Genomic DNA, 24103 nt, shown 5'->3' with positions numbered 1-24103 from the left:
GCTTTGATGATGTTCACAGTGATGGTGTTGGCGGTGGGATTATAGCAGAGAGACACCAGCAGGTCTCCTCGTCTCCCCTGAAAGACACACATACACAACGGAGTATGAATCATCGGACTTCATCAGGGGGATATCTAACGCCACTCTAACGTTACTCACTGACTTGTTGTGTATTGTTACATCACTGCCCTTTCTGCCTTAACTCCTTGTGCCAAATACAGATGGTCCGGTGACCAGGCTGGCTTAGCTAAGATCGCTGCTCACCCCAAAAAAAAAAACNTGTCAAGGTTTCTACGTCTGGAAAAAACAAGGAGCAATCCGTTTCGCAAGATTGTGTCCCCACTTTCCCAGCTTTGGAAAGTTCAGTTTTTTTTTTGTTTTTTTTTTTTTTTTTTTTTTTTTTTTGTGTTTTTTTTTTTTTTTTTTTTTTAATTTCTATTTCTGTTGGAGCTACAGCACAGCACACAGACGACAAGGAAGGCTCCGGAGAGGGGCGTCGGGGCTGGGAGGGAGCAAAGAAAGTCACTAATATTGTGCCAGAGGAGGGAAAAGAGAAACGAGAGAAGAGTATAAAGAGGGAGGGGGGAGAGATAGGAGGGGGAGAAGCGACAGCACTATGAATGATTGCGTACCGAGTTCAGCTAGTTTTCATCACAAACCTGCTTATAGATTAACTTTCACCGACTTCAGCCGAACGCTGAACCGCTTTCAAGTAAAAACAAAGTCGGGACTGATGTGGAGGAGAGGATATGATACAATTGGGACAGATAATGAGAACAAGGTGGCATATAAAAAGGAAAAAAAAAAAGAGGTGGGAAGCAGCAGATAGACACAGATTTGGGGGAACGCTTTGCCAATCTATACGCCTAATATTTTAAGATGCATATGTACATAAAGGTACACGATGAATAATATTATGCAGAAATCATACAACAGGATTAAATCAGGTTATATGGTTACTTAAGATTCTCTGTGATCCCATGGGACTGGCACCTTTAATAGGTCAGGCTCTGCTGTGAGATTCAGACAGAGCGAAGGGATCGACCGCAAAAACTGATTATCAGACCTCCGCAGGCGAAGAGCTGCAGGACAGACGGACACCCAGACAGACAGAAACAGGGGGGGGGGACCAGTTGGCAGAGAGGCGACGCGCAGAGACTGAGACACGACGCCACAAGAGGGGAGAGGAACGTAGAGAGAAGTGGTGGAGGAAATTGAGATTTCGAAGGGGGGGGGAGAGAGAGAGAAGGAAAAAAAGTGAGAGAGAGAAGAGTTTAAAGGTTTAAGAGAGCAGATGGCTAATTGTACCCGTGTTTTGCAGCCTGGCAGCAAGTCAGTCTTGTGCATAAGGATGGGAGGAGGGGAGGGGAGGGGGGAAAAGGGAGGTTTAGGAGACGGGAAGTGGCCATGGAGGAAGCTGGGTGGTGCGTTCAGGCCTTGAGAGCGTGCCACTGGGCGACGTTAGTGCGCGGCCGAGCGAGCATGTCTTTCCAGTGCTTTACCTCCGCCGGTCCGCTCTTCCACGATAGGTAGATCTGAGAGCGGGAAGGGAGAGACAAGGGGGATCACTTCAGGAAACAACCGCCAAACCATCAAAGACACCAGGAACTGTCGCGAGCGCCACGTCCCTCTGTCCTCGCCGTTTGCACGTGCCGCTAAGATAAATGGCGCTTCCGCCGCGATGAAAGGAGTCACGATTTGCATGCGGCATTTGGCATCGGCTGCATTAGAGTGACTTGTGTCACCGCTGAGGAGCAGCAATGAGTTGGAAAGCAAAGAAATGAAGCACGAACAGTTGTTCGGTCACAGGCCGCTTTACTGATGAGATATAAATGTATTTTGGTGTTACCTAAATTAATGGAACCTCCAGTTGGAGTCACTAAAGTGTAACCTCCCACCCAAAGGAAAAAATCATAATCTAACTTTTCAACAAGCTTTACGGCAGAGGTTCGCCTACAAAAAAACCGCTGAGTGAAACTTTAGTTGAACAAACGTAATAAATGACAGAAAGGTCAGAAGAACGGTGCAGGTTGGAGAGAAGCCTCCGTGCTGAAGTGATGTTTCTCTGCAGCACAAACCCCTGAACATACTTAGCTGATTAAAAAGCAGGCACATCTGTGGGCAGCACAGTGTTGTGACCCCTGACTGTGTTAGTGTGCTTCTGGCAATGGGATTGGGTTTCACGGCAAAGGAGTGCTTTTTTTTTCAGCACGACATCAGCAGAAAACTGAAGCATGTTGACCGGAATATCTTTTGAAAGAACAACGCTGTGTTTACCGTGGATATTAGAAAGGTCGTAAATCTTAGAGGACTGACAATAAATGTGATTTTTACAGAGAACATGCATCTAACTTTTAGCTACTTTGGACCTGCAGCAAAAGCGAGACTTCAGTCAACCATTTTTCTAATCATCTAAAATCCAAGTGTAAGTCTTACATTGTAGTTCTTTGGTTTCTAACAGTATTTGACAACAAACATGCTTCAGAATAAATTTGGGAGGGTGCTGCAATGGTCCTGGACCCTCCTGTAAACAGCCACCCAAACTTCTTTAATCTCTGTTCTTTTTTTTCCCCTCACAGAAAAGATTGAGCAAATTGTAGTTTAAATGGACGTTTAGTTGTTATAATTATGGGCCAAAAACAAATGTTAAAAAAAAGAAAGAACTGGCTTAATACCATCAGCTGCCCTGGTTTGTAAAGATCAGCATCGGCCGCTGAAGAACCATAAACTTCTTCCTTGTAGCGCAGTCAAACCGTAAAGTAAATAAAGTATCTTAAAATGGTGTGAATTTAGTCACTTTACTGCACTGCAAGGAGCTGAAGGGGCTTTTTCGGCTCGCAGATACTGAGAGCCGCGTCACGGCTTTATGTTACCTTCCCGATCACATCGTTGCGGCTGAGCCTGTCCTTGTCCATGACGGTGATGATGATGGTGGTCTCCCTCAGCACGTGGGCCGGGACGTCGAAGGGGAAGGACTCATTGAAAACGGGATTCAAACAGCGCTTCATCGTAACCGTCTTCTTCTTCTCCACGCGCTTGTCCTTGTGCATGAGCCATACCTTCACGTAGGGGTCTGCAAAAATGAACGCAGCGAGGACTATGTTTACACGAGGGCGACCGCCAAGGCGCCCGTGGTTAGCGGGTTTCGGGGTCAGGTTTGCAATTACCCTTTTTGGTGTTAAGAGTCGGGAGTGGCAGCGGGGAAGCAGGGACCTCGTTTGAGCTCAAGGTCAATCTACTCCCCGAGCGAGAAAACATACAAATGAGGAAGTATTTATGGAAATGGGGCCTGGGATTTGCGCTAAAAGTTCTGGAGCAAAAGACAGATTTGGTAATACTCGGCGCTGCAGCTCCTGGTACTGCAAGGAGCTTTGATTTTCCAACAAAGGTCAGCGCAGAGAACTTTCTGAAGGAGTAAATGAACACTTTTCAAAACTAGAAAACCACAGCTTTTTGCCGAGGCACGTTTTAACTGCGAGGCTCCAGATCCTCATAGATATACAAGAAGATAGCGGACAGCAGAGAGATGCCTGATGTGATGTCACCTTGTTGCTGCAACAGTGGACAGTGGGCAGTAACTAGCTTCTGCACAGGCAAGTCAGTAAATGTTTGTAAATGGAGGCAAAGCCATGTACAGATTGTGCACCCTCTTTTAATTTGAGGGTATTACGTATCAAGACAATAAAAAACAATTTGGTCTTTTTTTTTATCATATTCTATTATTCTAATCTAACCTCAAATGTACAAAAACACACAACAGACTCCACCAAGCTGTTGTTTATTCAACAAAACTGAAGCCAAGATGGAAAAGCTGCGTCTGAGAAGTCGGCCTTTTTGCTGCTTCCACAGGATTTAAGAGGGACAGCAGCAGCCATTAGCACCTCTAACAAAGCAGGAGGTTTTAGCAGTTTTGCAGCTCCGGAGCAAACAGGTGTGTGTTTTAACACGATGTCATGAAGGAGAGACACCAGCGGTGACCTCAGAGAAGCAGCTGCTGCTGCTGCTGCACATCAAGCTGAAGGTCATTTTCAAACTATATGGAATCAATCATTCAGAGGTAAGAAAGATTATTCACAAGTGGAAAACGTTTAGGACAGTTGCCAGGCTTTCCTAGAGTGGAACTCAAAGCAAATTCACCCCAAGGTCAGACTGTGCAACGCTCAGAGAATTGCTCGTTTGGAAGGGCTGACAGGAGAAAACCTCTTTTCTAAAATAAAAACCAAACAAAAACAAAACAGCGGTGTGATTTAGATTTTGCTAAGCTGCATTTGAATGAACCACAGGATTTATAGTGTTATTTGGACAGATAAGAGCAAAGCAGAGATGCACAAACCCCTCATACCAGTCGTCGAGCACATTTGTGAAGGGGGGGGGGGGGTGATTTGGGCTCGATTTGTGCTTGTTTCTGGATTTTGCGCGCCAAGAATTCCACTGTTTACCAAAGTATTACAGAGTCAAATCTGAGGCCATCTGCCTGACAGCTAAAGCTTGGACCATACTGAGTCATGCCACAGGACAATGATCCCGAACACAGCAGCTAATCTGCAGCAGAACGGCTGCAAAAGAAACGAGTCAGCGTGTTCCACTGGCCCACGCAAAGTCCCGTCCTCCACCTGTTGGAAATGCTGTGGCGGAACCTTTCGGGAGCTCTGCAGAACCTGATGAAATAAAAGTGCAGGAAAGGCAGAGTGGGCCTAAATTCCTCCACAACCATGTGAGAGAGCCATGGCTCACTGCTGCTCAAGGTGGTTCTACAAGCTGCTGAATCGTGAAGTGGACTTTCCATTGAATAAATAAGGATTTGGTGGAAACTGTTGCGTGTTTTTGAGATTTGAATAAATGTAGGAGCTGGTAAAAACAAAAAAACTTAATTTTTCTTATGTCTTGAGATGTAAAACCTCCGCACTGAAAGAGTAGAGTGTAGAAGGACCTTTTCTTTGCCGTGACTGTATACGGAGCTCTCAAAGTCATGACAAAGGACACACAAGAAGGAGCAGACTGAACAGACACAGAGAAGCGGCTACCTGAAGTGCCCCCGATATCCATGGCTTTAAGGTGACGTGCTTTGATGATGTTCACAGTGATGGTGTTGGCGGTGGGATTATAGCAGAGAGACACCAGCAGGTCTCCTCGTCTCCCCTGAAAGACACACATACACAACGGAGTATGAATCATCGGACTTCATCAGGGGGATATCTAACGCCACTCTAACGTTACTCACTGACTTGTTGTGTATTGTTACATCACTGCCCTTTCTGCCTTAACTCCTTGTGCCAAATACAGATGGTCCGGTGACCAGGCTGGCTTAGCTAAGATCGCTGCTCACCCCAAAAAAAAAAACAAACCTTGTCAAACAGGCTGAGAGCTGTGACCAAATGTGTCAACCTTGCTTTTCTTTAATAAAATACGCAGGAATTAAAAGAGTGCACTGGTCACGGCCCCGCCTAATGGCCATGCCTTGGTGTCTTACACTGCCATCACTGCAGGGCTTGAGCTCCTTCCAGAAGGTCTTCAGCTGGCCCAGTTCCACCTTGTTCAGAGGGATTGACACCTCTCCGATGGGGTCGTTTCTGCTGAAGCGGTCGTAGTCCAGCACCTGGAGGTAGAGGGTGCGCTCTCTCACCTTCTCGTACGGGAAGCCTGAAACAGAGCACACAAGCAGGCGACACTGCAGGGGACAGCTAAGTGACAGATAGTGAAAGGCCTGTTCCTGGCAGTACAGAGAGGGCAGCGTAAAAAGTGCAACACGCCACCAGCAACGGATCTGGCAAAGGCCAAAGTGTGCGACAAAACCTGTTAGATCTGCCCCTGCTCTTTCGGATGACCCAGAGGGATCATCTCACACACAGCCGCCTCATTCATTCATTTTTCAGAGCTCAGGATATTCCGTCCCCGGACAATTTTTGTCTATTTTATCGCTGTGCAGTCGGCCAAATGAGCCTAAAAGAAGCCATTTATATAGGAATAAAACAACTCCTGTTTTTTTCTTGTCACAACCACAAAGCATCTGCAGTTTACAAGAGACTTAATACTCAACACAGAAACGGTTTACAGTTCTTAAGCTGTATCTTTTATCAATAAAAAAAGAAATAGTTCAGATTTCACAACATAATTGAATTTTCACACAACGTGCACAAAGCCCTATTAACATTATGACAAGCTTATTGTACGGGAGCTTTATTTACGCAGTACTGAGCTTAAAAAAAAAGCAATTCAGCTCTACGTTTTCGACATAGTTCTTCATTTACTGGAAGAGATTTAAGAGACGATAAACATCAACTGCGTTTCAGTTCACTGGGTTTCGGCTGAAAATTCACAGTTTTAGAGTACTACTGCTCATTTCACCCAAAACAAAAGGAAACCAGGTGATTCATAAAACAGCCCAGTTGTCATTTAATCTTAACTTTTAGAATCTCCCATCTGAGGTTCAAAATAAAAACACTATTTTGAATGATTACATGATTTTAGGAGGGTTGTTTATGTGACAAAAATCTAATTAAATGTGACAGATTAGAACCCTTTTGACCAGTAGCTCCCATAGTTGGAGTTGGGACCCCGCCATGGAGTCGTAAAACACCATTTAAGGGTTTCAAAATGATTTCCTAAAACAAAGTTCTGTTTTAAAAATGATAACAAGACAGCAGCTGTAATTTGATAGCCCAACAGTTCCCAAACGGCTCTAAAGTTTGAGGTCTTTTTTGTGAAATAATTTCATCCTTCATCTGGAGAAAGTTGGCAAAAATTTAGCGCGCTCACAAGAACGAAAAACAACAATTCTTTGAACGGCTGGATGTGAGAGAGACCTTCGAAGAGGAAGGTTTCGTTCCAGTGGGGGTTGAGGTTCTTCCTCTTGACCTTCGTCTCCAGCTTGTGCTTCTTGTCGGGCAGCAGGTAGATTTTCACGAACGGGTCCGAGGTGCCGGAGAAGTCCTTGGCCGGCAGGTCCTGGCCCCTGAGGACTTTGACGGTGAGGGTGGTGTTCTGGAAGCTGTAGCCTATGCTGAACTGGATCCGGCCCAGCTTTTCACTGACGGGCCCTTCACCATCGTCGTCCTCCGAACCCGGAGACAGCTGCGGGATCACAAAAGGCAGACAAATGAGCACGAACACTCGCACATCTGGCAGCAGCGGCCACTCGAGTGAAAAGTTCAGCCCAAGGGCAGACACTTTGGGTAGCGCTCGCGCACATGGACCTCGACAAGATTTCACAGCCGTAGCTCTCTCACGGCAGAGGCTCAGACAGAGAGATCGGTCTGACGTTAAGAAGACAGAGTTTAATTTCCTTACTAATGTTCTTAAGAGACAGGAGGCGCTCAGATTTGAAGATACGGAGCTTTACCCATTCTCTCTCACACAGGCTCTCTGACTGCTTTATCGTTGCTCATTGCTGTGCACTAAAAGGCCGATATCAGATAAAAGCAGCAGACGGGGAGGGAGAGGGAGAGCAGGAGACAAACAGAAACAGGAGGAGAGAGGAAGGCAGAAAAACAAGGTTCAGGGTTGGCTTTCTGCACTTAAAACTGTCTTCACGGTCCCCTTTCTCCTTGTAGCTCCACCTTCCATCTCTGATCTTTATTTTTTTCTTTTCTTTCCATCAAATCCAACAAAAGCTTAAATTCGAGGAAGGAAATTATTTGAGGACTTTGAGTGGAGATGGCCGAGCAGCGTTTCATTAAACCGCTTTGTGTAAGAGCCACTTTTGACTTAAAAAAAGAGGAGCGGTCCGCACGCGAACACCGGCTCCGATCAGAAGCTGAAATTGTACTTTTTGTGGGGGCTTCACGTCAGAGCTAAGAGACAAACACTCACCCAGCGTTTACCAGTATGGGTTTTAGAACAGGAGGGGCATGTGTGGAATATTTCAAACTCTAATTTGTTAAACAGTGTGAGTCACCTTGGATGGCTTGTCTTGCCTGATTGCCACCGTGGGAACTGCCTGTTATTTTTTTCCCCCAATTAAGGCTCCCTCATTACCATCTCCAGCTTTTGATCAACCTTCCATTTGTGCCTGGAATAATTTCACAGCACACGTCCTGCCGGTCACTTAAAAACAACACCATAAAACAGTAAGATTTCTCCCGTCTTCAGGTGTTTGTAATCAATACCAGATTAACGCCGATTTAACTGGACTCTCAGGCATCTCAGCCTCTGTTACGCTGCATCTTTTTTATTATCTTTAGGCTTGAGTTGCTTTACATTCAAGAGTGAATCCCAAACTTACAATAAATACTTTTTACTGGATGCACAGTCCTGTAAAAACTCTCGAGTCATCCCTCATTTCTTTATATTTTCTTTCCAAAGAGTCAGACTGTCTCCTAAAGTGATCCTGATCAATACCTCTGCAGGCTTCTTTTGTCTATTTTTTTTTTTTACTCATTTTCAGCCAAATACTGAACATTTTTATAGGATTTTTTTTGGGTCATCGTTGTTTTGCCACTTATTTCTGACCTATGGATTACTAAGACATAAAAGGCTTCTAAAGTTAAAGAATAAAACGTAACTAAACTCGGCAAAGAACAAATTTCAAATGTGATCTTTAGACACTTTGTTACCAGAAGCCGGTCACGAAGAACCATTTGTTCCCATTTCTTTAGCTGAATCTATGAAAAGTACCAAAGATATAGTTTGACACATAAAATAGTACTTTAGCGCCAACGAGGTGATTCCCAAAGAGCTATTAGCTGAAATCCTGACATACAGTAGAGGCTTTGAAAGAGCTTAAGAAAGTCTGAACGATTTATCAAGACCACCTAAAAAGATCGCAAGAAAGTCTGGCTCTGTGAAACAAAGTCCAAAGAAATGAGGGGTGGTTACAGTCCAATGCAATGGTAATAATGAATCTTCTTCATACACCAGAGTTAGTCGTGGAGTTCCTCAGAGTTCAGTGTTTGGACCAATCCTTTTTATTTGCTTCCAGTTGGTAAAACTGTTAGACGGCATGAGATACATTTTCTATTGTTAAGCTGACGATATTCAGTTATATTAGTCCATGAAGCCTGATGAATCCAACCAGTTGCCTGGATAACAAGCATGTCTTGAGGCAGTATCTCACCGGGTTGTGACTGGTTGGTGAATGGCATTCTTGAAGAAGACTCAAAACTAATTTTTACTTTTCTTGCATGAGTCGTCTAGGCGTGCAGCCCTATTGCTTGAGTTTTAAGCATATTTAAAATCATCTGTGCGACAAATGCGCTCTTAAAATAGTCGAAGAGTCAACACAGGTGTCTCTAACGGTTCTCAAACGTATTTTGACCCCCTGCACGGAGGCTCTCCCCGGATCGATGTCCACGTCTAAAAACCACACAGACGATAAATAATAATTACTGAACAACTGGTTCCAAATTTTCTATCCTCACTTCAAACGTGTACGCCGGCAGATTAAATCATAAACGTGGGGATGGCGGCCAAGGCGGAAACAAAGCGAGAGCCGAGGCGGGCGTGATGTGGGTGGAGGTGGGCAACAAATTAACGCGCACAGCCAAGAGTGCAGCTCTGCGAGCACAGCACGCAAAAACAGGCCACGGTTTGGGAAAATTAGCTGTTCAACATGTGCCCACGTGGTTCGCTGGTCACTTGGTTGCAAACACTCAAAATTCAGTGAGGAAGCAAAGGAAAATCTGCCTTTTTTCTTAAAACTTTCCTGCCTTTTCGACTCTCTCAACAGCTGCAGCTCAATGAGATCCCACCGTTAGACACATTAAAAATCTGGATGATACATAATAGAGGTTGTGATATTTGGGCTTTGTGTAGTCTTTATTTACTCTGGATGGCATTAACTTGGCCTCAAGGACTAATTAAAAAATTCTTGGTGTTATTTTTGTCCAGGATAAGTCGTTTAACGCCGAATGCATAATGTTATTAGGATCCCTGTCTTCCATCTGCACACTGAAATACGCCGTCTCAAAATGATGGCATGCATGTACCCCTTCTTGGCTGGACAGTGGAAGGACGGGAGGTGGAACAGGGTGTCTTACCATCACCATGTCTCCAGTCAGAGAGTTGGCCAGGTCGGTTACAGAGGAGTGGCCATCGGCATCGGGGGGCTGGCCCTTCGGGCTGTTAACTGGCTTGTTGCCCCTGAAAGCACAAACTCAAGTTGACAAAAGAAGAAAAAAAAACTGGAACATGTGCTGAGAGCGTCACTCATCTACAGAAAGAGAGAATGTCTGAGCGCACAGGGAGTCCAACCTCCACCTGCTTAACAGCTGAAAGCAGCCTGTCTTAAACAATCAAATCCGTCCAAGTTTACTTTGGATAGATGTCACTTCAAAGGGAAATGTGTTTTCTGCAGGTATCGTTACCGGAGCCAAATAAAATCTGCCAAAAGTTCCACAGATTAATGGTGGGCGCTAGACCTGAGGACAGTTGATGAAGAGAGATGCGATGGCCGAACGTTTGAGCCTGGGAGGACTATAAATGTGTCCAGTTTGGCAAACATCTTCAAATAAACACATTGTCAGACAGAACGCAAAACAGAGCTGCTAAACTTAGAAACCGATTTTAATCCCCAATCCTTGGACAGTTTTACGATCAACATTTATTCCCTCTGAAGATGAGAAACACACGTACAGGGACGCACAGGAACACGACGTTACTGAACAGCGTTGGACAGACATATATAGCAACATGGAGAAGACAGACGTGTTTTAAATTTCTCTCGGCTGCTTTGACAGGACAAAACGATTTTTTAGAAACAAAAAAAAAAAAAAAAGGAGAGAGCAGAGATCTCCGAGGGCACGGCTAAGATGCAAACGTTAGTAGACGTTAAGTTTAATTCCTGTACATTGGGATGGCATAAACACTCTTAGAGAAAACCTCCTATGTTCATACATCATGTAAACAAGAATCACAAAAGTGTACAAAAACAGAAAACCGGAAAATAAGACAAAATATCAAAAGAGAACAACAATTGTGAGATTAGGGAAAGCATGAGGAAGGACAGAGAGAAGAAGAGCGGTCTTTGTAAATGTAACGTGATACGTAGGACGCACAGCAATCTATAAAGATGACCAGTCAAAGCACATGAAGAGGCTGAACACTGAAACACCATTAGGCAGTAAACAAACAAGAAAAACAAGGACAGAAAGACTGAGAAAGAGAAAAAAAACAAAAAAAAAAACGAGCAGACGGAGAGAGGACTCTGAAGTTGCAAAACACATACTTGACAGAAATCATAAGGACTGTGAGAAATACACAAGCAAGCTGATTTTTTTTAATCCGTTTTTGAAGAGATAGCAAGTATTAACAGCATGAACAGTATGAAAACCAAAGAGAGAGAGGGAGATCATTACGAACACCAGCACATTAGAGAGAGAGAGAGAAAAACAGAGCTGTAAGAAAAGATAGGGAATGAAGGAAGGAAGGAAAGCCTGCAAACACAAGAGAGGCTTAGTTTGGTCAGTCTGATAAGTATCAAAGAATAAAAGACAAAAAATAAAGAGCTACGCACACACTTCAACAAGAGACAAGGGAGCAAACATGCTAGAAGGAGAAAAAAGAGCACAAAGAATAAAGAAAAAGACAATAAATACAGTTGATCATCAGGATAAAGAGAACAAGAAACATCCTTTTTTTTTAAAAAAAAAAAAAAGAGGAGAGCTCAAAAGAACTGAGAAATGAGATAAAGAATGAAAGAGGAAAAAAAAACAAAAAAAACGAGATATACTTCACAAAAACCGGAATATCACGTAAACACAAAAAGGGACAAATAATAAGAACATAGGAAGAGCACATTTAGAGTGTTACAAAAGAGGGCTTTTTTTCCCCAAAAATTAAGTGCCTACAGAGAATAAAGGTTGTTTTGAAACTAGCCTGATTTTCCAAACCATTTAGCAACACTCTAAAAGTGTGGATTGGGAACACAGGGCCAAAGCGCAAACTGGCATTGGCTACATGTGCATATATAATATATGCAAGTAGTTATCACTCAGAGAGTGAGGGCAATGCCTTGGACGGGCAGTAAACAAGGAGCCCATATAAAAGTCTGTCTGTCTGGCCAGCATTCTCTGTTGAGCTTTCACTGAGAGAATGTGTCTTTTGTTGTTCGGAGCGCCAAGTACTGCAAATTTGGATGAGCGTTGATGCTGAATGCCGTAATGTATGCATTTCTTTTGCAAAAAGGAGACACCGACAGAGCTGGAGGAAAAATATACTGACAAATAGACAGACAGAAAAAGCAAGCAAACGAGACGAGCAGACGAGCACTTCAGCGAAAAACAACCCGAGCGAGGCGGGAGAGGGGAGAGGAAGGAAGTGTTGTTAACCACTCGTGAAGCGAAGGGGAATGTTTCCATATCAGCCGGTGTTAGTCACGTTAGTTGCCAGGGGATGTAATTGCATTTTGATGGGACCTGTTGTTTGTTTCGAGCGGTCCCTAAAACTGCAGGCAGTGAGTTTTGAGAGGGGGGGGAGAATGACAAGAGATGTGTTGGGACTGAAGTAAAGCAATGCACCTCCCTCCTCAAAGCACCTCTGAAGTATCGACGGGAGAGAGTCTTCAATTATTTATTCTCCCTCTTCACTCAGGGCTTCAGCTCAGGTAGGAGCTGGTGCAGCCGGAGGGGGGGGGGACGGGGACGGGGACGGGCCTCTCTGCAAGCACCAAAGGTGGTCCTCTGCTGGCTTCCTCCAGGCTGTTGGAACAAAGCGTCTGGAGCTGCAGCCCTGACGGAGGAAACAAGTTCCCGGCTCCACTACGCCGTAGCTCGAAATGTAAAAACGAGGACCGATTCCAGTTTATTGAATTTCTTGAAAAGCGGTATTAATTATGACAGATGGTGGAGCTACAACTGATTTCTTTTGGTGCCAATGTTTTGTTTTGATTTTTTTTTTTCCATTATTTCTTCCCTCTCCAGCCCCTCGGGGAGCTGATATGGTTGATTTAAGTCTGTGAAGCCTTGCAGTGGTCTACAGTATCCAGTGGGAGGCAGAGTGGGCTCAGATCAGATTCTCCCACAGCCAAGACACAGGAAAGTGGGCTGTTGGCATAGCAACGACTCTTGAAACACAGACCGTACATATGGGAGGTTTGGGGCGTGTGTGACAAGAGGCTGTTGGAAGTGGGCGCAACGGGGAAGGGGTGTGTTCAGAAAAGGGGGGGGGGTGCAACAAACAGGCAAAAAACACACGGAGAACATAGAAGATAAGGTTGAGGATATATGACAGGTACGGGTGAGAGCCTCGCAGACACACACATTCACGAGAACGGACATATGGAGGCAGGCGGGGCCACTTTAGGTTTCACCGTCCTGTGATACTATCCTGTTTGGTTACCTGACCGAGGGCCAGCAGCTCGAAGAGCGCGAGTGGGGGGGGGGCGAAGGGGGGGAAAGACACTCCGCTTCTAGGCTGGAGAGAGACGCGAGAAAGAGAGCCCATCCCACCTCCCCACCACCATCTTTTTTTTTTTTTTTTTCTTTCTTCAAACATTCAAACTCCCCGCCCTTCTGCAAACATGTCACACTCAAACAAACATGCCAACACCATGGAGGGACGTGTGTGTCGCCGTGTATGAGCTGCCCACAGGGATCTATCACCGTTTAGGAGCGTAAAAAAACCCTACTTTAATGTTCATGTTACAGTCAGTCCTGCAGGGAACGTCTTGAAGCAACAATTCAGATCCTCTAAAGTGGAGCTCTGTGGAATGGTCACGAATAGTTAATATCTTACCTGTTGTAGATAGAGCTTTGACCCACCTCAGTTTGTGTGTGGCTCGTCCACTCACTTCCTGTTGGCCATTTTGTAGTGCTTTTTAAAATTTTAACTGCCATTTTTTTTATATTTTTTTAATCCACCATACAGAACCCTAGAAACTCCTCCTGCGGTACAATAAGCCAACACAGCAGGCTAATGCGGACGGGATTTTCAGACGCAAATACCCGGAGCGATCCGGCCGCCTCTAACGTAAAGCGTCTCGTCCTCATCTCCGCCTGAGCTGCGGGGCTCGAGAGCTTATTAGGAAACGGGCACAGAAACTAAAAATTTGAGTTGAAGATGCACTGAAAAGCAAAAAGAAAAAAAAAAAGAGCCACATTTTAATCATAATGCTCAATGGCCTCATTTTTTTGATTATTTGCGCACATGCTATAAGTCTAAAATGGTTTTTTTTTAGCTAAAATACAAAAACACTGTTGTCCCCTATTTAGCTGACTATATGGTGATGACAGTGCAGTGAGTGAATGACTAAGTGAACGTTTTGAACACAGTAGAGTTTAATTCTGACTGGACCGACAAGCTAACAGCCAGAGAGGAGTGGGTTGCTGCCGTCCTTAAAACTAGCCTCTAACTCTAAAGTTTCACAGCTGCTTGTGTGAATGCCGGTTAACACACCGCTACATCGCCATCCGTTTTGAATTGCATGGTTATTTACATGCAATTAAGTGGTTATTTGCACTTCTGGTGCAGCCTGGGGCACATCTGGCAAGAGCTTCCTGATATTTTTATATTTTAAATCAGTCCAGTCAGACTAAGATTGGATTTCTCCAAATCGAGGTCATTTAAACAGCTACCTACAGCAGGTAAGATACTAATTGTTCACAACTTTTCCACTGAACGCCCCTCGAAAAGATCTGAACTGTCTCTTTAAGCTCTAGGCAAAGTTTTGGTTGCGACATGTGATTACCTTCTGCTTGTTGGAACTGTAAATTAGACTAAATTAGCATCTGTTACTGATATTTATTTGAGCAATAAGCAACAAAGACTAGATTGGGCCTCCTCTGTGCCGTGTAGACCCCTTTCACTGAAACCCAAAAGGAAATTAAAACCTTAAAAACAGATATCTTTAATGTTGATCTTAAGGCGCTGCTTTATGTCTTTTTAACACACCGCTTGTTTATGAAAGTGCTGAAGATAAACAGCAAAGGAGACTACTGTGGATTCAAAAAAAAAAAAAAAAGATGGCTTTAGTGCCTAACTTCTCCATAACAGTTCATCATTTAGCCTGCCTTCATGCCCTCCCAGTACTCCCCGCAATTTCGTTTTCATACCTCAAAGCTCAGCTCCGGCAGCTAACTTATCATTCCGGGCGACATCGGCAACACAAAGTCATCAAAACCTTTTTAAAGGTCCATTAAAACGCCGAACGCCACCAAATGGAGTCTGCCGAGTGTTTTTTTGAATCCTGATTTATTTCAGAGATTGCCTCTGGAGGCGGAAGCTGCTGCATATGTGCCACCTGTTCGGAGGCAGGGCACAGGAGTCCTAGGTTAATGCTCCTAATAGCTCATCTCCCGGTCCACCGTCCATCTATCTGGATATACGAGATGAGAATGCGGACCAGCGTCTACCTGCTGGCTAGAGTGCTGCCGTTAGCTCTAATGCATGTGAAGAGCACGACGAGTGCTCTCCCTCAGCATCATTGAAGGAAGATGGATTTGTTCCCTGAAATTTCTCCGCTGACCTCTGGATGTTTGCTTTGGTGTGTGAGGCTCCCACTCTCCCACCTCCCCACCCCACTCGGCTGCTCTTCGTGACTCCATTTTCCCTGACCCGATGCCGTCTACTCTGCCCGTCTCTTAGCGTGTTGCCGAATGCATCTCGACAGTCCCCCTGCGATGTGCGGATGAGCGCGGCGGCCGCGGGGAGCCACAGCTTCGGGGACGTCTTTAACAGAGTCCCCGAGGACTCTGTTGATTAGTCGGGCCTGAAAAGCTTTTGTCACAGGAGGAGCACTGTGTCAGACGAGCACAGCACTGCATAATCAATTTATGTGTTCGTGTCTAAAAAAACAAAAAAAAAAAAGGAAAACCGATGAAGGGTCTGTCATCGTAAAACACAACATGAGGTTTTTTTTTGTATCTTGTATATATTTAAAAAGGACCTGTTTAGGATGTTTTGTTTTGTTGCCTTTAAAAGGTAGGATTGTCCTAAAAAATATAAAAAGGAAAGGAAAAAATAAAACAAAACACAAAAAAAGCGAAAGTAATAAAAAGGCACAACAGTTTTATTAAACACAACAAAAGAGGAAGCATTTCACAAGAATAACACAGTAAAACAAACAAAAAATGTTTCGTAATAAATTAAATAAATTAATAAACCACTTGTAAAAAAATCCATCAAAAGGTAAAGACTACGTTTGACTAAACAAAAAGGAACAGGAAATAATAAGACATAAAAGAACTTTAGAAAAACAAACAAAAAATAGTCTGGAGACTTTTGAAGTGATGTTCTGTTGAATAGTTTTCAATAGTTAGTATTTTATCAGCCAGAGTGTGGAGAAAAAGGCAAATAAGTCTTTGTCTAGGCTAATGGCTAAGCTAATGGCTAAGCTAACTGCTAGGCTAACGGCCAGCTAAACAAGAGCCTATTTCGCATCATTTTTCAGGCTTATAAAACAACTCTTTCTCAATAATGTCACACGGGTGTGAAATAATTTTACATTAGCTAAGAGTTAAACCTCTACACTTTTGTTTGACACAGTTTGTGGCTGTTTTCTCAACATCTCTGATGCTACGTCAAAGTTGTTCCCCTGAGGCGCTGATCAGGCAGCCTGAGAAAACTGCAACAGTCCAGAGGTTTAATATTAGCTAATGCAACGTTCTTTCACACCACTATGACATTTTTGAGCAAGAGTTGTTTTAAAAGCCTAAAAAAACAGGGCCTCGTTTGGCTAGCCATTAGCCTAGCTTGGAGGAAGACTTCGTGGCTTTTGATAACTTCTTGACGGAATTTCAAAAGTCACCCAACTATCACTTTAATGTAAAAAAATAGATCCAAGGTACAAAACTACGAAATAATGTAAGTAGAAATTCTGCCTTAACAAGCAGTGTGACAATTTATGAAACTCAACAAAAAGAGAAAAATGTCACAAAATAATGCACCACGAAATTAAAAAAAATGACAAATTATAAAAGCACAAAAGTAAACAAAGTTTGACTAGCACAAAAACAGATGTTCATCAAAAAAAAAAAAAAACTAAAAGCATTTTGCAAAATACATTTAAACAGACAAAACAAGTAAACACTTTAAAAAAATAATTAAACAAAACTACCGTTTTTGGAAAAACACTGACTCACTGAATGTGAATGACAGCAACAACAAAAAAATAAATATATTTTTTTTAAAAAGGCATCATCTTGTCATGAATTCAAAACAAAAAAATCCAATTTCTACCAGTAGAGGTTTTATAAAAGCTGCCTTTTGAAATGTTGTGTTTTCTAAAACATCCCTTTTTTTCAGCTCAGTGGTTTTAGTTCACCCAACAATTACAAAAATGTGAACATTTTCTGTCTGATAAAGATGTAACTCTCTCTGAGACCAACACGACTAAGGGCACAAAGACACAAATATAAAGCTAAATAAATCTACATTCATATTGATTTGGCTACATGGGTCATAACCTCCATTTGTTGTGTTTGTCTTTCATAACAACTTAATTAATTATAAATGATATTATACGGCCCAAATAGCAATAAATCTTTCTGAGTGCATCGTGTCTTTAAGGCACAGAAATATACATCTATGTCTATTTATATCTCAGAAAGAGAGAGAGGGAAAAAAAACTCCACTGGCTTACACAAAGTTATGTAATGTGCATGGATGAATAATTGAAGGACCACAGGCAAGTGGATTGAATGTTAATGTGGCTATGAAAGGAAATGTAACCCACCTCCTCTGTACTAACCCGCCCGTCCTCGTCGGACTGTTTACTCGCTGCTAAAAGCGAGGTCTGGGATTGAAAGCCTCTGAGGAGCCAGGCTTCTCCTCGCCGAAGAAAAACCTGCCGAACGCGTTCACTGAAATGCACCTGGGCTGTAGAAGCAGAGCCCAACGAGGCACAAACGGCTAATTAAGCCATCTAAGAGCCACAACCTGCACGAGCCCGATATAATAAAAAAAAAACAAACAAAAAAAAAACTTCTGGTCATACGACCTCTGCTCCCGGCCTCCATCTGAAACTCTTTATCGCCGCCGCAGTTCAGAAAACACGCAGCCACTCGAGAGCGCTTTCACCCCGGCTGCTGCGCGCGCAAGGTCGGAGCGAATAATGAATATCACGCACTACGACAGGGAAAAAAAACGGCGTTGGTTATTTGGATCGCCTTCAACGACGGCCGAGCAACAAAGCTGCATTAGCAGCACCCCTCCTCCTTGTTAGTGCCTCGAGTGCTTTCCATACATTTCGCTCTGGCTGCCGTTCTTAGTCATACTCAGAAAGTGCTGCTATTAACGGCGGTAGGAGAGGCAGTCGGGTCATTTATAGAATTCAGTGTTTAGCAACACAAAAATACCTCGCTATGAGGAAAAGTTTCTAATCTGAACTGATCAAATGAATAATTAAAGTGGCCAAAAAGCAAATGTAATGCTTTATATGGCTCCATATCAGGAGCATAATAAGAAACATATGAGCTAATTGTTTATACAAGCAGAACCTAAATACTGAACCTAAAAAAAGGTATGAGCTAATTTGATCCTTTTTAAAGATTTATTTTAAAACAGTTCAGATGTTTTGAAATTGAGATCTGAAGTAAGGTTATGAATAATTAATATCCTACCTGCTGTAGATAAATCTTTCAGAGACCTCAGATTGGAGACATGGAGCTTAATTCTGACTAGATTGACGAGCTAATGGCTAGTCTGAGAAAGGCTGAGACCAAATCAGATTAGTGCTGTCCTAAAACAACTGCTATCTCAACAGATTTTATCGCGAATCATGCAAATGAACTATTATACTACTGTCAAATTCACTTTACATGGTTTTTCCAGCAGAGACATGATATTCCCGCGAGAAGTTCCCAAGTTGCACCAAAAGTGCTACAACTAGCTGCTGCTGCTGCCATTAAACAGTGACAAATAGTTCCAAAATTCAACGTAAAAACCCCTTAAATGCAGAATCAATATAAAGGATCTTATTGGGAAGAACAGAATATGTGAGTTTGAGGTGTTTTAGGACGGCAGTAATCCACTTTGGTCTTACCTCGGCGCAGACTAGCCGTTAGCTCATCAGTCCGGTCAGAATTAAACTCTTCAAACTGATGCTGCGCAGAGAGCTACCTATGACAGGTGAGATAGTATGCGTTCATAACCTTTCCACAGAACCCCACTGCAAAAGATCTGAATTGTCCCTTTAGAGTTCAAACTGAAAAATAAAGAAATAACCTAAAAGCATTTCTGAAAACACAATCATTTAGAAAATAATGAAATTTTCCAAAAATGTGCATTTCAGCGTCAGAAAAGCTTGTGGTGAAATGCTCAGTTCGGATTTTTTTATTATTATTGTTTTTTTTTGGTGCTGTTTTGCATTTTGTTGCGCTTTCTGTCTTTTAAATAACTTTCTGTTCCCTCTGAGCTTTCTAAAAAAATCTTTTACATTGCATTTTTTTGGGGGGCATGTTTTTTCCATGTTTTTGGGGATCGGTTCTTGGAGGACCATTCCTCTCTGCACTGAATGACACGCCTTCAATAATAGACACTATCGAAGAAAACTTCATTATTCATATCCGTGTCTGCTCTACGAGCCAAAGCGGCATGAATTCCAGAGTAAGCTGCATGTATCCACAGTGTGTCCGAGTGATTCCGGTGCCTGTGTGGTAGAAGTAGGGCAGCTCTTCTGAGCTCTGCTGTTCGTCAGGAGGAGGGAGGGTCCACTTTGATGCCGTTTTAGACTCACTAATCACGTTAACTTCAGAGGCTTTGTGTTTGGCTTCGCCAGTGACATGTAAGCTCAAACAAAAGCTAATAAATTCATGAGGTGTGTAACATGAGGCGACGCAGGTGGAGACGAGCGGTGAGGTAAGCGCACACGTGTGGCGATGGCGTGGATTGGTGAGAGGAATGGGGGGGGGGTTTCCTCAGGCTTCCCAAGCCGTGCGCAGAAAGACGATTGGTTAAATTAACGCTAACACGCAGAAGGAGCCGTGTATTCCCCGGAAGCCTAAATCCTGCGTCGCTAATAAACCGTGGACTTTGGCAGCCAATTACAGGGGCTGAAAACGCTCATTGTGCTTTCAGATTTGTAATTTGTAATCAAACAATGAAAGCAGCCGTTAATAAACGTGCCTAGATGGAATTAGTTTAATTAGTGAAGCGCTTTCGTTAGGGTGGCATCGCACCGGGCTGCGACTGTTGGAGACTAGTCGGTGACTCAAAATTGCCAGAAAATAGCCCGATTTTCGGGTTGCAGACTCGTTAAATTTTGAGAGTTGGCGTCCAATTGACCAGCGAGGCATACGGCCGTGTTTCTGAAAGTCACGGCTCATCCTCGTACGAACGCCCACCTTGGCCTGTTTGGTGCCCATTTTGGCAGCTGCCTCCAAATTTAGATTTTCATCTACCGGAGTTCACTTTTAAACTCCAGACAGGCAGATTTGGACCGGTTCTGAACTGGTTCCTATTTATCGTCGGCGGGGGTTTCAGGCCTGGACGTTGCCCTCGGATGTTCTGTCTCAGAGGGGAGCTTCCCACGCAGGAACTCCTGAGACGAGTTGGAGAGGGTCTGACGTCCACAACTTAAAGAGACAAGACTGCGCAACTCACGAGAAGATATTGAGAACGTTTCGACGCATCTTTGGAGGCGCCCCCGCCATCAGTCACATCCCTGTGAGATACCGCCTCGTAGTACTCTACTGTGCACTGACTGTAAGCTGCTGCTCGTTCTGTTTCAGGCAAAAGAAATGAAACGAACTGCAGGTTAATCCCGAAAACACCCAAATCAGTCGTCGTTGATTACCGAGGATGCTGGGGGGGCCACATGCTGGTCGCCTGGCTGCTTGTTAGTCAGTCAGCAGATTTGAGGAGTTAGACGGTTTTTAAGTGAAAGCTGAAAAGGACAGATACAGCGCACATCGTAAAGTAGACGGTGGGGAAAAAAAAAAAAGCTCTCCACGACTCTCCGTGGATCTTCACCTTGCAGCGAGGAAGGAAAAAAATAGACGGAATTTGAATAGAGCCACAGTTTTGAATCGTATTTGAAATTAATGAGACACTTGTGTGGATTAATCGGCGTGGCGAGGATTTGTTCACCCCACTTTGCCACTTTCTTTTAAAGGTGTGTCATATTAGGCATCACCAAATGGTCTCCCATTTGTCACAGAATCGGTGTGAGCTTCAAACTGCTTAATTGGACCGCAGAGGGGATTGAGTTTGCCACTTGTTCGGAATAATGCCGAGGACCATCCGCGGCCACGAATGGCTGCGCGGGACGCATCCCCACCACGCAGGGTTTTCATTAAAACCCAACTCCTCCATGGAAACGCGACGCTAATTATTTTAAGAGTCAGCGCGTTCATCGCAGACGAGCGGAAATATTCTTGACTCGGGAGTGTGCAACTCGGCTGACAAGGAAAGGGGCTATTTTTAGCCGCATGTTTATGTAAGTGACTAACATGTTGTGGAATAATGAGGAAGGCTCTCTCTGGGGCCTGTGTGGAGCTGCAGAGACGAGACTCTCGGCGCAGCGACTGAAGGGAGCTAATGAGCACGAGGGAGAGGAGAACACGAGCGCGGAAAAGGGCTGGGATGATAAAAGCATGAAAATGCAAAAAAAAAGAAAAAAGAAAAAGAGGAAATACGACAATTACCAGCGGGAGGTCTGAGGCAGGCAGGAGTGGGAAAAGGCAAAAAATGAAACGGGTGAAGGAAAATGTCATTGTGATATGGAAAATGATTCTCATGGTTCTAAAGAAATGAAAGGCAGAAAAAGAAAAAAAAAGTCCACCAGCATAGGAAACACATTTATTTGACTGCTTTAAAATTGTGCCACTGAAAGCGTAATAAAGGATGGAGTACCAGTGGGCACCTCACCGCTGTGATTCACGAGCTCGTTACTTCCTTTTTACCTGAATGCTTTATCTCTTTCACTCGTCTCACCAACGCACGGGTGCATTTTATCTGGTTGCACGGTCTTGCTTTAGAGGGCCGAACTGCTAATTTTAGGCGCGGCTGCTTCTCCTCTGCCTAAGATTCGGAAATATTTTCTCATTTCTCCGTCGCAGTCGAACAAAAAAAAAAAAAACAACCTCCCACCCGTTTGTTTTCATCATTCTCTCGCTTTTGCATAGACGAACCCTCCTGGTCACGCCTTCGCACCTGTCTGCGGATGTACGGGATGTTTAACGGTGTCGAACAGAGCTCGTGAACCTGCGGCCGGGCGGTTTATTTAATTTAAAAGGAGGGGGGGGGGTTTGGAGATGCAGGGCTTCTGCCTGACAGCAACAATACTTTACATTATTTCACTATTACACTTTTAATTTCTCACACACACACACACACACACACACACAACACACAAGCCCTCTCATTTGTTAACCGGTACCTCTTCTCGGGTGGGGGCTCTTGATTGGCTGGTGGGGCCGCCTGCGCCGTTTCCTGCAGGTCGGGGATGTTGGCAAAGTCATCTTGCTCTGCCACCCCAATGGTCAAAGCCAGGACCACCAGCTTGCCTTCGCTGGCTCCCCGTAAAATCCAATCAAATCAAACCAAAACAAATACAACAGGCAGAGAACAGAGATAGAAAAGGAGACGAGAGGAGGAGTCCAGGTGCGAAAGGATAGAGGAGTCGAGCACAAAAGGAGGTGCGGTGCAGGAGGGGGTGTGGGGGTGGAAGGAAGGGAGGGAGGGGGGAGAAGGAGAGGTCATTTTTAGGTGGCAGCGAGGACAGGAAGGCGGTGGGACAATAAGAGACCAAGTCAAACGAGAAGACGAAGCAACAGAGAAAGTGGTCAGTAATAAAAAATAAAAAAAAACCCCAAAAAACGGTTGAACGCCACAAAACGCCTCAACGGTTAGCGCTCCGTCCAGGGAAGGATATTAGGATGAGAAATCAAAGGCCGAATTGATACGAGGATAATAATTTTAATGGAGTGTGCTGCCAACAGCTAGAGTCTGTATCCACATCCCACAAATAACAAGGTGATTAGTTAATGATTCCTAATGGATGTGATATTCAGCAGCTTGCGTTGTGCCCCTCCGCACACGGATGAAGTGTCTGCACGCTCGCGTGTTCGCGGTAATTTGTCGACTTCTTCTACCTGCCTTCCTCTTTCCCTCCAGATTCACCTTTCCCTCTGAACACACCAGGCGTCTTAGTTAAGATTTAATTAAGCCTCATTAAGAAGATCTGGACTAATTGTTTCTATTTGAGCGGGAGAGTATCTGGAGGTGGACGGTGTGTCTTGCGTGCATGCGTGTGTGTCATCGCTTTCTGGGTCACCGCTCTCCTCTCTTCTCATTTCATCTCCTCCTCTATTCTGCCACAGCTGCTCTCCTAATCCTCCTTTCTTTGCCTCATCCCGATTCCTCCTCCCCAACCTCTACTCTTAATTCGCCTGCCTCCTCGCCGCTGCCTCCCTCCTCGCCGCTGCCTCCCTCCTCGCCGCTGCCTCCCTCCCCTCCCCTCCCTCCCCTCCCCTCCCTCTTCCGTCACCCACACCCTCGGTTCTATAGCTTAAGCCGCCGCCGACTGCGTTACGGTATCTCCGGCTGAGAGAATATGGCGCTGTCAAGCTGTGGGGAGATATTACCCTAAACTTAGCAAATTCCTCCTTTCACACAGAGGGAGGCTCTCTCGCCGTGCCTGGAAGTTGGTTCGGTAATCTCCCTGTTATACGTCAACACCAGTGGTTTCTGAGCATTTTAGGTCTGTCACCCGCCCCACACCCACCCTTCAGATTAACACAAATCACTGACACCACTTGTCAAAAATAAGGTCATTTATACAATTGATACTCTCCCTAATCTTTCTGGACTCTTTACACCCCATTTCTCACACCGCTTTTCAGCCACTGACGGCATATATCCGTTACTTTTATCCTTTTTCGATCTGTTATCTATAATTATAGCTCATTAGCTTTACATACAAGAATCTACACAGTCTCAGTTGACTTATTACGTGTTTAAAGAACTCAAATTATCTCCAGTAGACCGTTTTATTTCCTAATCAATCCACATATGCAGACGCGTTTAGTCACACATGCTATTTTTCCTATTTTAACCATTTATCAAAGCACAGAGCTGCATTTATACATTTCTGTTTCATGGATGCGGGCCTAAAGTGCAGGCTTTCATCTTTAATTTGAGGGTGTTCACATCCAAATTGAGGGGAAGGTTTGCGAGCTGCAGATTTTTTAAATTGAAGCCCCCTCGTCTTTCCAGGGAGCAAATGAAATGG

At 44.1% G+C, this 24103-nt stretch overlaps 1 protein-coding gene across 3 annotated transcripts in view; it reads right to left on the bottom strand.

Moving 5' to 3' along the window:
- Window positions 1-357: 357 nt before the first annotated feature.
- The window catches only part of LOC108230030 (synaptotagmin-7-like), a 30313-nt gene continuing 6567 nt past the window's right edge, over window positions 358-24103 (bottom strand). For 2 of the 3 annotated variants that reach the window (XM_037978151.1, XM_017405816.3), the window contains 7 exons: window positions 22250-22381; window positions 9975-10077; window positions 6804-7071; window positions 5471-5640; window positions 5025-5139; window positions 2874-3073; window positions 358-1535 (listed from right to left, as the gene is read on the bottom strand). In XM_037978151.1, coding sequence (XP_037834079.1) covers window positions 1431-1535; window positions 2874-3073; window positions 5025-5139; window positions 5471-5640; window positions 6804-7071; window positions 9975-10077; window positions 22250-22381 — 1093 coding nt within the window. In that variant the 3' untranslated portion in view covers window positions 358-1430. The remainder of the gene's footprint in view (window positions 1536-2873; window positions 3074-5024; window positions 5140-5470; window positions 5641-6803; window positions 7072-9974; window positions 10078-22249; window positions 22382-24103) is intronic. The other variant, XM_017405814.3, reaches the window with a different exon arrangement.

This window comes from Kryptolebias marmoratus, linkage group LG11 (genome assembly GCF_001649575.2).
Source record: "Kryptolebias marmoratus isolate JLee-2015 linkage group LG11, ASM164957v2, whole genome shotgun sequence".
Classification (NCBI taxonomy): domain Eukaryota; kingdom Metazoa; phylum Chordata; class Actinopteri; order Cyprinodontiformes; family Rivulidae; genus Kryptolebias; species Kryptolebias marmoratus.
This window is presented reverse-complemented; position numbering and strand designations above follow the sequence as displayed.